The 16,181-nt window shown below is 45.3% G+C and overlaps 1 protein-coding gene across 3 annotated transcripts in view; it reads left to right on the top strand.

Moving 5' to 3' along the window:
• Positions 1 to 16,181, top strand: part of LOC132396102 (multidrug and toxin extrusion protein 1-like) — a 61,808-nt gene that overhangs the window by 22,142 nt on the left and 23,485 nt on the right. For all 3 annotated transcript variants that reach the window (XM_059973542.1, XM_059973541.1, XM_059973543.1), the window contains 5 exons: positions 548 to 616; positions 7,780 to 7,928; positions 9,250 to 9,292; positions 12,625 to 12,669; positions 15,777 to 15,874. In XM_059973542.1, coding sequence (XP_059829525.1) covers positions 548 to 616; positions 7,780 to 7,928; positions 9,250 to 9,292; positions 12,625 to 12,669; positions 15,777 to 15,874 — 404 coding nt within the window. The remainder of the gene's footprint in view (positions 1 to 547; positions 617 to 7,779; positions 7,929 to 9,249; positions 9,293 to 12,624; positions 12,670 to 15,776; positions 15,875 to 16,181) is intronic.

Raw genomic sequence — 16,181 nt, 5'->3', positions numbered from 1 at the left:
AGATAAAGTGGATGTGGAGAGGATGTTTCCTATAGTGGGGTGGTCTAGAACTATAGGGCACAGCCTCAGAATATAGAAGAAAGATGAGAAGGAATTTCATTAGCCAGAGGGTGGTGAATCTGTGGAATTCATTGCCACAGATTGTTGTTGAGGCCAAGTCATTGAAAGCGGAGGTTATATTGAAAGCGGAGGTTGACAGGTTTCTGATTAGGACAAGAAGGCAGGAGAATGGGGTTGAGAGGGTTAATAAATCAGCCATGATGGAATGGCAAAGCAGACTCGATGCACTGAGAGGATGGAGCAAAACCTGGCAGGGGATAGGTGGATCCAGGTAAGGGGTGGGCAGGAATGATGTAAGAAGCTAGGAGGTGATAGGTGGAAAGGAAAAATGGCTGAAGTAGATGGAATCCAATAGGAAAGACCAGTGGATCATGGAATAATGGGAAGGACAAGGGGAGTGGGATTTGTTACATTGTGCATGGTAAGGTTTCTTCTTGCAACACAACTGTTATCCACTTTGCTAAATTTTTCCTTGGCTTTTCCGCAGGTGATCAACGTTTCGGCTATCTCTATTGGTATGGGGCTGGCCACAACATGTGACACACTCTTTTCTCAGGTGAGTGCAGGTGTACCCCAAGCCTGTATTCTTTACTCGCAAGCAAAGACATTTCATTAATTCCAGCATCTCCTGTGGCTCTCATAAGGGGTTGACAATGTGATAGTTATTGCTGGAGAACATCCATAGGATCTACTGATCAGAGATATGGGTTCAAATCTGATTATACCAGGCATTGGAGTTTATAGTCTACTAATGACACTATTTATCCAGGAGATGTGGACTCATTAATTATTCTTGGATTAAGGATGTAGTTAAGAGTCAACCATATTTATGGGTCTGGAGTCACATGGAGACCAAGCCACATAAGTACACCCAGAGGCCACTTTACTCAGTACACCTGTTCACCTGCTCATTAATATGAATAACTAATCAGCCAATCATGTGCCAGCAACTCAATGCATAAAAGATTGCAGGGATGGTCAAGAGGTTCAGTGGAGTGAGCAATTTCAACAGTGTCGATCGTAAATGAATGTTTAAGTAATAACTGGGGATCTTATCTGAAGATTTTTACCGATGTCTCAGTGGACCCAGAGAGCAGTAAGGCAGGATTTGGGATGCACGTGTCTCAACTTGGAGTTGAGATTGGTCACCAGGTTTCAGATGGTGTTTCTGTCTTTGCAACAGAATTATTAGCAATCCTCTGGGCCTTATGGTGGATAGAAGACTCTCGACCATGCAGGGTCATCATCTGTTCGGATTCTGCTGCTGCCTTAGAGGCTATAAAAGGGAATAAAACAAAAGCTCATCCTGACATCGTTATTGTGATTCTCTTAGTTTTGTTTAGAGTAGGGTAGGGAAGATGGGTTGTGAAGTCAGATTTACATGGATACCTGGGCATGCTGGGATGGAGGGAAATGAAATTGTGGATGGCATTGCAAAGTCTTCCTTACAGAGCGGGCAAGTAGGAATTAAAATATCCCTAGGCAGAGCAGAATTGAGAAGTAGGATTAACAAAAAGCCATAGAGAAGAATTGGCAAGAGGATTGGGAAAATGAATCAAAGGGAAGGCATTTATTTTCTAGTCACCTAGTTAAAAAAGGTCTCGGACTGTTACTCTTCAAATCATAGAGCTATGGTGAAATTAACAAGACTTAGTTTGGGGCATTGTGGGCTAAACTATTATTTAAAGATAATAGGAAAACATCCAACTGGATTATGTGACTGTGGTAGTCCAGAGACAGTTCAGCATGTTTTGCTGAGTTGTAATCAATATAAAATTGAAAGGAGAATATTGTTCAAGAGGCTGTCTGACTTAAATGTATTTTGTTTTTCTATTAAATCTTTGTTTGGCCACCAAGAGAACCAGCATCTGATTGAAAAGTTTATTATTCTGTTTCTAGTTTATATTTGAGAATTTGAGTTTCTTGAAATTCTGTAATTAATTGTACATCCTGCAGAGGGCAGTAATATGCCTAGCTGCATCTAAACTGCTGGAAATAGAAGAAGAGGAAGAGGAGACATACAAAATGCTGCAGGAACTTACAAAGTCAGGCAGCATCTATGGAAATGAACAAAAAGTCAATGTTTCGGACCCAGACCCTTCTTTGGGACCCAAAAGAAAGAGGGAAGATGCCAGAATAAAGAGGTGTGGGGAAGGGAAAAGGTTCGGTTGTTGCTCAGGCCTAACATCAGAAGGGGGAAGAAATGTGATCTGAGTGACTTTGACCATGGAGTGATTGTTGGTGCCAGATGGGGTGGTTTGAGTATCTCAGAAACTGCTGATCCCCTAGGATTTTCACAAAGAACAGTCTCTAGATTTTAAAAAGAATGGTGTGGGGGAAAAAACAGAAAACATTCAATGAACAGCAGTTCTGTGGGCAAAAATGCCTTGTTAGTGAGAGAGTTTGGAGGAGAATGGTCAGACTGGTTCAAGCTGACAGGAAGGCGACAGTAACTCAAATAACCACACATTACAACAGTGGTGTGCAGAAGAGCATCTCTGAATGTACAACATGTTGAATCTTGAAGCAGATGGACTACAATGTACACTCAGTGGCCACTTTATTAGGTACAGGAGATACTGAATAAAGTGGCCACTGAGTGTATGTTAGGTTTGATTCACTGATCACCATAGCAGAACAGATCTGCTTTGACAATAATTCAATAGTTTCATGGTCACTGTTACTTCTTATCGTATCCACGGCCAGTCTATCCATGGCCCAGCCAGAACTGGACACATTTTTGCGCCTTGTTGTTGAATTCGGCAAGATCTGCACTAGCACAGGGTTCCCCTAGCGATGGGCATTGCAGGAGATGTTGCATAGTTTGTGGCTCAGTCCCACATTCACAAGTTGTCGGGCTGGCTGTATATCCCCATTTGCTTAGTGACAACTTTGAATGACCTACACCAGTCCTAAGTCTGTTAAGGCACTTCCAGGTTGCAATCAGCTCCTGGGGGAAGGCTTTCATCCGGTGGAATTCCCATCGTTGGGGGTTGTTTGAGACTGGCGAGCCGGTCTTTCCACAAGGGGATGTGGGCTTCAGATGGGGTTGATTGTAATGGAACAACACTGTTCATGAAGCTTTTCCTTGACTTAGGTGGCTGGGTGTCGGTGTATGACCATGTAGGGTAGTGGTCATCAACCTCTTTAAGCCCAAGATCTCCTACCTTGGCCTCAATGAAAGGCGAGATCAACCCCACATCAATTAGTTACATGCATGCGCACCAGGGCAGAAAAAAACCAGAAGTAAAACCCCGCAACCCGGAAGTAGAAGTAATATATAAACGCCAGGGGTACCCACCCTTTGTTTTTTGCACCGCGGACCGGTTTAATATTGATAATATTCTTGTGGACCGGCCGACAGGGGGGGGGGGGGGTTAAACACGACCGGAATACAGCGATACTCGAAACAGGTTCCTTACATCTCCAGTTTATTCTGGTTTTCGTGGCTCTCGGCTTCTGTCCCGGTTGCTCACATTTCTTCGGCTGAGAAAACTCAGCGGGTTCGTCTTTAAGTGCTGGGTGCTTGGCCTCAGGGTACTGAAGCAGTTTTGAGACATTGCCTCACTAGACAGCCTCCGGGTCCGAACTCAGCCTCCCACCCACCCGCCGCCAGACGCCTTGGCCAGGTGCGGCTGGTCGTGGGTGGGGTGAGAGGACAAGGTCAGGGCCAGAGGTCCCCGGACCGGGGCCGCAGCGGTCACAGTCCGGGGAGCACAGCCAACTGAGCGGGGAGTGCGACAGAGCGCCCACCTGCCCCACCCTTGTAGGATCTATCAGCCGACAAATATTTATTTCAATAGATCACAGCGCGGTAGCCGCTCTGATTCTTACGAAACGCTGAGTCCGAATTGGGTCATCTGCGAATATTTTAGCACCAGGTTCCCCATGAACATTCGGTGTGGTGAACAGGTTCAGAGGCAGCGCTCCAGGCCAGTAACGACGGCACTTCCCGCCGGTCGCCCGAGGGCAACCAGTGATCCCTGGCGCGAGGGTATCACTGCATTTAGTCGCCTGATGACTTGACGTGAGTTCACGTTCAGCAGTGGGCTGACAGGGAATGAGGAAAAGTACAGCTGACTCATATCGTTTCCTCGCGGCCCAGTGGTTGAGGACCACCGAAGTACACTGTGTAGTGCGGGAGAGCTATACACATGCGCACTAGGCAGAAAGAACAGAACGAAAACCCGGCAACCCAGAAACAATCTCTCAACAGTATTTGTCTATTTATTTTTCTTTTTTTTTCTGGGATCAACTGGGAAGGTCTCAAAGATCAACTAGTTGATCGTGGTCGACGGGTGGGCGACCACTAATGTAGAGGGTGCCTCTCACCTGATGTTTGACGGAGTCGTTCTTTCTTGCTGGCTACCATTGTTCTTATATCAGGGGAGCGATACCCGCCAGGATATATAGGCTGTTGGTTTGTTGGTTTTAAACAACCTGTGATAAGTCGGCAGCTTGCGTTCAGAACGGCATCCATCTTCTTAGCATGAGTAGATGTTTCCCATGCAGGACAGGCGGAGTCGGCAGTGGAACAGCAAAGAGCAAGTGTACAGGCTCGCAATGTTTTTGAGCTTGCTCCCCATTTTGTGTTAGTGAGCTTATTCAGGAGGTTGTTTCCTGCGCTCACTTTTGCCTTTGTCTCATTGATGTGGTTCCTGAAAGTGAGGCCTCTGTCAGGGGTGACTCCTAAGTAGACAGGGTGCTCGCAGTGCGTCAGTGTGGCTCCACACCAGGTTCCTTTAAGCTGTCGTTTGGCTTCACGGTTGGGGCCAAGGTAGAAGCATTCACATCGCGGACCTGTTTCAACCAATTCTACCACCACCACGCGCAGCAAGTCGGTCACTGTTACTAGCACCAGCTTTTTTAAAAAATTCCATACTCTTTTAGTGACTTGAATTTCAAAAATCCAGTTCCCACGATAGATGGGAAGTCTGTTCTCTGGTTCTGCAACTACTAAATGCCAAATTAATTTGGAAAGAAGAGTTTACACTGAGCATCCTCTTACCTCGGAAGGGCTGTGCTCTGGGAAATTCAAGATTTCCTGTAATGCTGCACTTTGATAAAACGAGTTGTTTCTTAGTCCGTTTGTATTTATTTAGTTATTTTTTTCTCGTATAAATTCCGCAAGAGCAAATTTTAATTTCGTATTTGGGTTGTTTTTTTTTGGGTAGTGACTTGTGAACTTTGTAAGGGTATGTTTCCATTAGACAAGCTGCTGTAACACTCATAGCGACTGTGAAATAACCGAAACCCTCAAGGCCAAGGGCATTGCTCTGCCTTAGTTACCTTGTCTGGTCTAATACGAAACGCACTCTGTTTGGGATCCAGCGTTGACAGAAATAAGACGATGCACAATGATACAAATGAGATGATATACTAATCGATTTACTAGAGGGAAAACGAGCAATGCAATACTTATGTAAAGAAAGGCCGGCGGGCCCCGAGTGGCTTCATTTGTCCTTCTGTCCCCGACACTGCTTGTGACACAGTCCGACGGTAAAGTCCCTCTGTAAGTTGGAGTGGTTGCGTTTGCTCCCAGTTATACTACTTCTAAGGCAGGCATTCCCAACATGGGGTCCATGGACCCCTTGGCTAATGGTAAGGGTCTATGACAGGGATGGCCAACCTTTTGCATTCCGTACATCAATCTTTTCACGCACAAGTCCAGATGCGATTTCTTTTTCATGCTCAAATTCTATATTAACATTTTTACAGGAATTAAATGGGGGTACAAGAGTTGTATGGCACATCTGAACTCGTGTGTGAAAAAATTGCATCGCTCTTGGGATCTCAAAACCACACAAGCTTCTCCACCACGACTAGGTGACAATCTCCAGGTAGTATGTGTCACCATATTCATCTTCTTGCAGGCATTTACAGGAAAATAAAGAAATACAATAGAATTTATGAAAAACTATGCGTAAGAGTGACCCTCACTCGGGTTGAGTATGTGTATGACAGCCTAAGGGGTTCATTTATTGGTGGGTCGTCAAGTGGCCAATCCAGGATCAGCATAATCTGGTGCAGTGTGGGCAAGATTAAATTGGGGATTTTGGTCGTTCAGTCCCACCTTTTGTCACTGCCGCTTGTTTCCAGCGGCAGGGTGGGGGTCATTCTCTCTTAGTGCAGCTCCCTTTTGGACAGATTTCCTCCAGGTGTAAGTACTGAGTGCAATTTCTTAGTTGTAATGTCGAATTCCTTCAGGTTGGTTTCGATGTTGTCTTTGAAGCATTTCCTTTGCCCACCAGGGGCTCACTGACCTTCCTCCAACTGGGCATAAAAGGTCGGCTTGGGGCAACGCAAGTTAGCATGACGTAAACAAAGACTGACAAATAACCAATGATCAAAAGGAGACACATTGCTCAAATAATTTAAAAAAATTATATAAGGCTATGCCTTATTCTTCTACTTTCTAAGCAATGAAGGTGCAGCTTGGTCAACCTCCTCCTAGAACTCAGGGCCGGAAGCCCTGACGATATTCTTATAAATGGTTTCTGTACACTTTCCAGTTTAACCATATTTTTCTCACAATTGAGGACCAAAAATGTACATGGTATGCCAAATGATCTGGCAAGGCAAGCAGGAGCTGTCATACGGGGGCTGTTGGGAATGGACCCAAATGCAGGACACAGACACTGAAGTACTTGGAACAAGGGTGGGACAAAACTAAAGGATGGGGCAGTTCATGGAGCTCATGGCAATCGTGGAGGCTTGGCTAGAGGCTTGGCTTCTAGGAGCCAGCCTCCCGGGCAGGACGCGGGGCACATCCCGACAGAGGCGAGGGACAGGAAGGGACAGAACCAACCGCAGGGTAACGGCAAACCGGCCTGGCTTACCCAACGGAGGCAGGGACAGGAGGGGACTCGGTCCAGGATGGCCTTAAGACTCGAGGCGGCAAGTAACCTCAACGGGCTACAGAACAGCCAAATCCATAACTCACTTGAAAGCACTCGCCTTCCACCGATGGGTTACTCCAAGCAGGCCGGACCGACCACCCCCAACTGCACTCAGTCCCAGAGCCCCTTATATTCACAGCCAACAGATGGGCATCAGGTGCAAATGCTTGAGTCCGAGTCGAAACGAGGGACAGTCGGAGGACCCGGAGTCCAGAGTCCGGGGACTGGACCGTGAACCGGAATGTGGGCCTTGGACCAGACCATGACGAGCATGTTGAGGACTGGCGAGGAACCATCACAGGTAAAGCCATCCCTTCCATTGAGCACATTTACACAAGATGCTGTCACAGGAAATTGGCATCCATCATCAAGGACCCCCACCACCCAGGCCATGCTCTCCTCTCACTAACTGAAATCAGGAAAAAGGTACAGGAGCCTCAGGACTCTCACCACCAGATTCAATAACAGTATAACCCCTCAGCCATCAGGCTCTTGAACCAGAGGGGCTAACTTCACTCAACTTCATTTGCCCCATCATTGAAATGTTATCACAACCTATGGACTCACTTTCAAGGACTCTTCATCTCATGTTCTTGATATTTACTGCTTATTTATTTATTATTATTATTGCTGTCTTTTAGTATTTGCACTGTTGTCTTTTTCACACTGGTTGAACACCCAGTTGGTGTGTTTACTGATCTATTAAAGTTACTCTAGTATGGATTTGTTGAGTATGCCCACAAGAAAATGAATCTCAGGGTTGTTTATGGTGACCTATATGCACGTTGATAATAAATTTAACTTGTCTTTTCGTTTCCAGACACACGGCAGTAAGAATTTGAAGAGGATCGGAGTGATTCTTCAGCGAGGGATCCTCATCCTCATGATGTTCTGCTTCCCCTGTTGGGCTTTTCTTATCAACACTGAACACATCCTGTTGGTGCTCAAGCAGCCTCCTGAAGTGGTCAAGTGAGGGTCCTTAAAGATTTCACTAAACGATTGTGGTTACTCTTATGACACTTTTTTGTTACAGGAGTTGCTGGTCTGATGAAGTAGCCAATGTTAGGAGCACAGGGTGGACATGAGGTGAAAGTATCCACAGTACGCAGGGATATTACAAACTGCCTGTGGCTCACGAGCTTTCCCTGTGGAACTGTAGCCTAGCAGTTAGTGCAATAGCTTTACAATATCACTGATTTCCCCGCCAGCCCCCCCCCCCCCAATCGGGGTTTGATTCTCACTACCTTCTGTAAGGAGTTTCTACGTTCTCCCTGTAACTCTGTGGGTTCCCTCCAGTGCTTCTGTTTTCTCCCACATTCCAAATATGTAAGTGTTAGGGTTAGTAAGTTGTGGGCATGCTAAGTTGGTGCTGGAAGCATAGAGACACACCAGTACAATCGTTGCTGTTTTCATTTGACACAAACATTGTGTTTCACTGTATGTTTTGACCCACATGTAACAAATAAAGCTAACCTACTCTTTTTCTCTTTCTTTCTCCCTCACCCTCTCTCTCTCTTCTGCATTCTTTCTTCCCCTTCTCTTTCAAATTCATTCCCTCTCTTGCTCTTCCTTCCTCTCTCATTTTCCTTATTCTCACTCTTTAGTCTACCTCATTCTAATTCCTTTTGTCCTGCTCTGTCTTCCTAACTCTTCCGTTCTCTCTGCTCCTCCTCATTTCCCTTCACTTTCCCACTCTCCTCTTTCTCATTCTCATTCTCTGACTGTCTCTCTCTCTCTCTCCCTCCGTCTCACTCACTGTCTATTTCTCTCTCTGTCTCTTTTTGTCTGCCTATCTCTCTGTCTCATTGTTTCCGTCTTTGTCTCTCTCTCTCTATCCTTTCTCACCCACACTCTACATGATCTATTCCCCTGTGGAGAGGTGTCCAATATTCATTTGGCAAAATCCTGGTCCAGTTTGCATCTTATGAGACTCGACAACTCATGTTCCCACTACTAATTACTTTGTTTTGTTATTTGTCTTCTTTCGCACATTGGTTGTTTGTCAGTTGTTATTTATGTATCTTTTTAATAAATTCTACTGTATTTCTTTACTTTCCTGTAAATGTCTGTAAGAAAATTAATCACAAGGTAGTATATGGTGATTAGTATGTACTTTGATAATAGAGTTATTTGACTTTAACTTAACCAAAACCCAACCTGCAGCCCCCCCCCCAATACTCTACTTCACTAGTGTGTTGAACCCCGCCGTCTGTGTTGAAGTTGCGTTCGACTGATCACGTTTGAATTGTAGTTTTCCTGCTTTTACCAGTTCCTTCAATTTCTTAAACAGGTTAACAACATTGTACGTGAAGATATTCCTACCTGCACTCCCTGTAAGTAAAGCATTGCAATTAACACAATCAAAGTGGTACAAATCTGGGAGTAATGAGGGGGGGATGTTAAAAACAGCTAAAATTTCATACCAACATGCATAAAATGCTGGAGGAACAGAGGTCAGGCAGTGTCAATGGAGACCCTCACTACAGGAAGGACATAGAAACCATAGAAAGGGTGCAGAGGAGATTTACAAGGATGTTACCTGGATTGGAGAGCATGCCCTATGAGAATAGGTTGAGTGAACTCAGCCTTTTCTCCTTGGAATGATGGATGTGACCTGATAGAGGTGTACAGGATAATGAGAGGCATTGATCATGTGGATAGTCAGAGGCTTTTTCCCAGGGCTGAAATGGCCAGCACAAGAGGGCATAGTTTTAAGGTGCTTGGAAGTAGGTACAGAGGAGATGTCAGGGGTAAGTTTTTTACGCAGAGAGTGGTGAGTGCGTGGAATGGGCTGCTGGTGACAGTGGTGGAGGTGGACATGATCGGGTCTTTTAAGAGACTCCTGGATGACTACATGGAGCTTAAAAAAGTAGAGGGCTATGGATAAAGCCTAGGTAGTTCTAAGGTAAGGACATGTTTGGCACAGCTTTGTGGGCCGAAGGGCCTGTATTGTGCTGTAGGTTTTCTATGTTTCTATCAGGACTGGACTGGAAAGGCAGCCTTTTGCCAGGCTTTTTTACTGGCAAAAGCCAGAAAAGGGAGGTCAGGGGTGGGGAAGGCGTACAAGCTGGCAGGTGATAGGTGAGGAGGAAGGTGAGTGGGTGTATGAAGGTAAGAGGGGATAGATGGAAGATGTAAAAGGCTGAAGAAGAAGAAACGTAATAGGAGACGAAAGCAGACATGACCTCCTTATCCCGGCTTCTGCCCCCTTTCTTGGCCCAAAAACTTTGACTGTCCGATCCACTTCATTGATGCTACGTGACCTGCTGAGTTCCTTCAGCATTCGGAGAGTGTTGCTCAAGATTTTTAGCATCTGCTGTGTTTAATATTTCAAGTCAAGGACCTTTGAGCAGAGGCATAATTGGTTTTAAAGCCAAAGCCAAAGGAGAGAGGAGATGAATCAACTAAAACCAGAAAATCTGTATTTCTTCATCACTTTGTGGTCAGAAACCTTCTAGGTACAGTTACTGAATAATAAGTCTGAAGAATATTGAGTACACATTGAGGATGCATTTGAAGATAGTGCCTGTAATATTACCTAATGCTGTGGTATTAGTACCTTCACTGGAGGTACTCGATGTGAAAGTAAATGAGGAGATATTAGAGGGAGAGTGATTCACTTCAATTAACCTAAATAAATTCTTAGTTTGCAATTTGAGCTCCACGTCAAAGGCAATGCCTCAAAAAGGTGGTATCTGTCATTAAAGACCCCCGTCGACCAGCACATGCTGCCTTCTCATTGCTACCATCAAGGAGGAGGTATACTCAACGTTCCAGGAACAGCTTCTTCCCCTCTGCCGTCAGATTTCTGAATGAACAATGAACTCACGAACACTTTCTCACTTTTTTTTTGCTGTCTTTTTGCATTACTTATTTAATATGTATATATGCAGTATAGTGCAAAAGTCTTAAGCTCATATATACTGTATAGAGAGAGTGCTAGGACTTTTGCTCAGTTCTGTGGTGATTTTATCTATTGCACTGTACTGCTGCTGCAAAAAAAAACCTTTGTGACGTAAGTGAGTGATGACAAATTTGTTTCTGATCTGGGTCTCTGTTGTGGACTGAGAGTGAGAAGGGGGCAGGGAGAGGGGAATGATGGTTGGGAAAAGGGAGAGGGAGTGGGAAGCACCGGAGAGGCATTCTGAAATGATCAATAGACCAATTGTTTGGAATCAAATCATCTTGCCTGGTGTCTCAGGGTTGGGTGTGTCTGCACCTGCACCCCACCATCCTCTACTGCCCTGACACTCCTTCTCCATCACCTGTCTCGCACCCCTCCCATGACACTTCACCCTCACCATTCACAACATCCTTTGCTCCCGCCAGATTTACAAACTCGCTCTCTGCTCCCTGTTGACATGTATAGTACTGTGCAAAAGTTGTAGGCACTAAGACAAAAGTCTTTGTGTGTGTGTGTGTCTCACTCTCACTCATGTGAGAAAGTGCTTTGCAGAGTAATGTATATATATAAACATATACACACAAACCTATCTTACTATAATTTATAGTTTTTTTTAGGTGTTGCCCTGTACTGCTGCCACTAAATAACAAATTTCACGACATATGCCAGCAATATGAAATCTGATTCTGATTTGGAAGTCAAGTTTATTGTCAGATGCCGGTTCAGTGGAAAATCTGCTAGTACATCAGAGGCACGTAGCCTCAGATAGGAAGCAATCACGAGAAAATCACTAATTAATTCTTTTTAACAAGAGTGAACACAATTACAGCAACAACGAAACAATGTCCATTATAGTGCAAAGCGATTGAGGTGGTCATGGTGTTGCTCAACCCTGGGCAGTAGCTTTTCTTGAACTGGTGGTGTGGGACTTAAGGTTTCTGTAACTCCTGTCCTGTAGTAGTTGTGAAGCTCAGGCAAGGTGTATAAACCCATGGCATTATTAATCTTGTAACTAGCCATTACACTCCTACGGTACACATTCCCACCACACTCAATCCAATGTCATCTCCTGGAGACACCAAACGGAATAGAAATGCCACTTTACCCATGGCCGGGTCAACTCCGAACCAGTTTCTCTCCCCCCCCCCCCCCCGTTTTACCCACAAGCGACTCTCCGGAAGAGGAGGATGGGAGGATGGACATTAATCAGGGAGCAGGAACCCTAACTGATCTTCACTCCCACTAGCGGGGTGTCTGTGAGGTGGATGTTGTTCACAGGACACTGCTAACTCTGCAGGTGCTGGGGTTGGGTCCAGATACTTGACGGGCGCTCTGATGTGGTATATCCAACCATCAGGCCCATTGCTCCTGTCAGTAAATGTAAGTTCGAGTTTGAGTTTAATTGTCATTTAACCACATGTGAATGCCCATGAATTCAGCCAAACGAAACAGCGTTACTCTGGAGTCAAGTACTGACTGTCTAACACAGCACAAGGCACGTATAAGAAAACAAGAAAGTATCGGTAAAATGCAGTCACACACAAAATATATATATAGTCCAAGATCATGGGTCCATGAATGTTGTAGAAATCTGCAGTCAACCACAATACATCTTGTCTTCTACCGAGTGAACACTGGGGTCGGGGGGGAGGGGGGGGCAGTGCCAACTCCAGCTTCGACACCCAACTGACACCAGACATCTTAGCTCTACAGCAATGTAGGTCTTTACTTACGTAAGCTTGTTTTTGTCCCTCTTCCTAGGCAGTATTTATTTATCAGCTGGAGATCAAGTACCTTCAAAATCAGGTACAGTCACTGAATAATAAATTGCTTAATGTTTGTGTACATAGAGAAGATTCTTACGTTAGTTCATTCAAAGAGAAAAGATTGGCTCTATTTGTCACGCGTGCTTTGAAACATACAGTAAAATTTATGTCAAATCCTATCAGTGCGGATTGTGCTGGGTGCAGCCTGCAAAATGATACCATGCCAATATAGCATGCCCACAACTTACTAATCCTAACCCGTACGTCTTTGGAATGTGGGAGGAAGCTGGGTCACCTGCGGAAACCCACACAGTCACAAGAAGAATGTACAAATTCATTAAGGACAGCGGCGGGATTGACCCCCAATCTTACAGCTAGCACTATAATAACATTACACTAGCCACTATGTTACCACACCCCCCCCCCCCCGTCAGTTCCACACTCTCCCTCCTTCCCAAATCTCTGCAAACTTTCCTCCAAATACCTGTCCAATTCCCTCCAGAAGGGCGCCATTAAATCTATTTCTCACTGCTTCTTCAGGCAGACTTTTCCAACCCAGAACATTCTTCACTTTTCCCTTTGTCACATCTTTCCCCATCATCTTAAGTCTGTGGATCTTGCCTTTCCCCTGAGCAACTGGAAGCACTTCCATTTTCCGTAAACTCTTCCTGATTTCTGTTTCCTCCATCAGTTCTCCTCTTAGCCTCCGCCACTACCTTTCCCAGTCCATTGTCATATTGGCTTGAGGCGTTCCATTGGAAGCCCACGTGGAGGCTATTGACCCGAGGTGTCGGCCCATTCCAAATAAGGAGACTCAGCTCATCCATTCCAAATGAGGGGTCTCACCCTAAAACAATGAGCCATTACCTGAAAGGTCAACCATCCTCCTCCCTCCACAGATGCTGCCTGACCCACTTAGCTCCTCTAACAGTTTATTGTTGCTTCAGATTCCAGCATATTAAATCATTAGTGTCCCCATTCTAGTCTATCTCTATCACTGTAAATCCTCATCCCCAGAACCACATCGGTAAATGTCGCTGTCATCATCATCATTATGTGTCATGTTGTACGCCGTGGGCTATAATGGTCTTCCATCTGTTGACCATGATTGTTCTTGGCAAATTTTTCTACAGAAATGGTTTGCCATTGCCGCCTTCTGGGCAGTGTCTTTACAAGACGGGAGACCCCAGCCATTATCAATACTCTTCAGAGATTGTCTACCTGGCATCAGTGGTCGCATAACCAGGACTTGTGATATGAACCAGCTGCTCATACTGCCATGGTTTCATGTGACCCTGAAGGGGTGGGGGGCTAAGTAGGTGCTACACCTTGCCCAAGTGTGACTTGCAGACTGGCAGAGGGAAGGAGTGACTTACACCTCCTTTGGTAGAGATGTATCTCCACCCCGCCACCCCAAATGACTCCATAACCTCTCCAAACGTCACTACCTTTCCTACTGAGATTAGATTAATTTATTGTAAAATAAAGGTGCAAAAAGAAATGCTAAAGACACCGTAATGGAAGAGGTAGGATGAAGGGTTAGGGAGCACCCCTGGGAAGGAGACATGTGAGAGGTGACTGGTTTTGGAGTCTTGAGTCACGACCTCCAAGCTTTCGAGGAAGGAGATAGAGAGCTTGGTGTCATGGTGACATGACATCAACCTTTTCCTCAATGTCAACAGGACAACAGAGCTGGTCATTGACTGTCAGGAAGGAGGCTGGTGCACGCGCTCCTGTCTTTATCAAAGGAGCTGAGAGGTTCACGTTCCTATGGTCCTGTCCGGGTCCAACCACGTTGATGTCATGGTCAAGAAAGCTCGCCAATAATCTCTACTTCCTCAGGATACTAAAGAAATTTGGCACGTCCCCGTTGACACCTACCAATTCTTGTCAATGCGCCATAGAAAGCATTCTGTCAGGACACGTAACGGCTTGGTGTGGCAACTGCTCTGCATGTGGATGCAGGAACTTGCAGAGGGTTGTGGACAGGATTTGATTTTGGTTTTGGTATTGGTTTGATTTGATTTTGATTTTGGTTTTGGTATTCCTGACAAGGTAAAACAGTAACAATGCAGAATAAAGTGTACAGGCTACCAACAAAAAGAGCACATTGTGGAGCTAGTCAACCCTCTATGGACTCAGCCTATACTTCTCACTGCCTCAGTAAAACAGCCAGCATAATCAAAGAGCCCACTCACCAACCCCAGCCATTGTCTCTCTCCCCTCTACCATCGGGCAGAAAATACAAAATCCTGAAAGCACATACCACCAGGCTCAAGGTTAGCTTCTGCCCTGCTGTTAACAAACTCCTAAATAGACTTCACATATGATAAGGTGGATTCTAGACCTTTCAGTCTACCTTGTTATGATCTTCTCACTGCTCTTTTTGTTGGTAGCCTGTACACTTTATTCTGCATTGTTACTGTTTTACCTTGTTCTAGCTCAGTGCTCTGTGTAACGATCTGATCTGTATGAAGAGTATGCAAGACAAGATACATTTCACTGTATCTTGGTTCTTGTGACAATAATAAACCAATACCAAAACCAAAATCAAATCCTGTACCTCCTCCCAGAAGGTAGGAGAGAGAAAGGGGAATGGCCAGAGAAGCAGCCATCCCTGATAGTACTGATAAGGTACTGTGAAGATGGACTGGAGGAAAGGAAGGGGCAAGTGGTTTCTGCCTTGTGTAGAATTCTTCAGCTGGGACTGAACTAGTGTCCTCTAGCAGTATAGTACACCTACTTTACTCTAAACAGCCCTGATCAGTACAGGACACCCTGCATCCTATATCTTCATGAGATGTACTATTAATCCATCCAAAGGCTTGTGCACTCCCAGCTCCTTTCGTTGCACCCACTTAGAGTCACAGAGCAGTATAGAACAGAAACAGGCTCTTCAGCCCATTTGGACTGGTTTTCTGCCTAGTCCCATCTACCTGCACCTGGGCCATACCCTTCCAACCCTCTCTTATCCATGTACTGCTTCTAAATGTTACGACTGCACCTTCAACTTCCACTGGCAGCTTGTTCCCCCCTTCGCACCCACTCCCATGGTTTTGACTCCTTGCGTGGCTCTCTTGCCGTTGTAAGCAGTGTCCTCCTCCCATTATACACCGAAGCACTGATGGTCTGCTGTTCTCGCTCCAGGGAATAAACATGCCGCAGGTGCTCACCGGTTTTCTTGCCAACATTTTCAACGCAGCGGTGAATTATGTCTTGATCTACAAGCTGTCTCTGGGCATTCGGTAAGTGGCAAGTCACCTTAATTCTCTTTCAGCTGAAATATTTGCTGCATAAAATGAAGGGGAGGCTAATCACACAGGGCCTTTTTCTGTGCAGTGATATTCTATGACTCTTTCACAGTGAAAGGAGGGTTCTCAAAACTTATTCACTGGACCACCGGAGAATGAGGGGAGATCTTGTAGAGGTATACAAAATTACGAGAGATATAGGTAGATACAGCCTTTCCCCCTCTCAAGTTGAGTACAACTGGAACTACAGTTCATAGGTTAAGGGGGAAAGGTGAAATATTTAAGGGAATCTGAGGGGGAG

This window comes from Hypanus sabinus, chromosome 6 (genome assembly GCF_030144855.1).
Source record: "Hypanus sabinus isolate sHypSab1 chromosome 6, sHypSab1.hap1, whole genome shotgun sequence".
Taxonomy (NCBI): domain Eukaryota; kingdom Metazoa; phylum Chordata; class Chondrichthyes; order Myliobatiformes; family Dasyatidae; genus Hypanus; species Hypanus sabinus.
The sequence above is the reverse complement of the archived record's forward strand: the minus strand, read 5'-3'. Positions and strand labels throughout refer to the sequence as shown.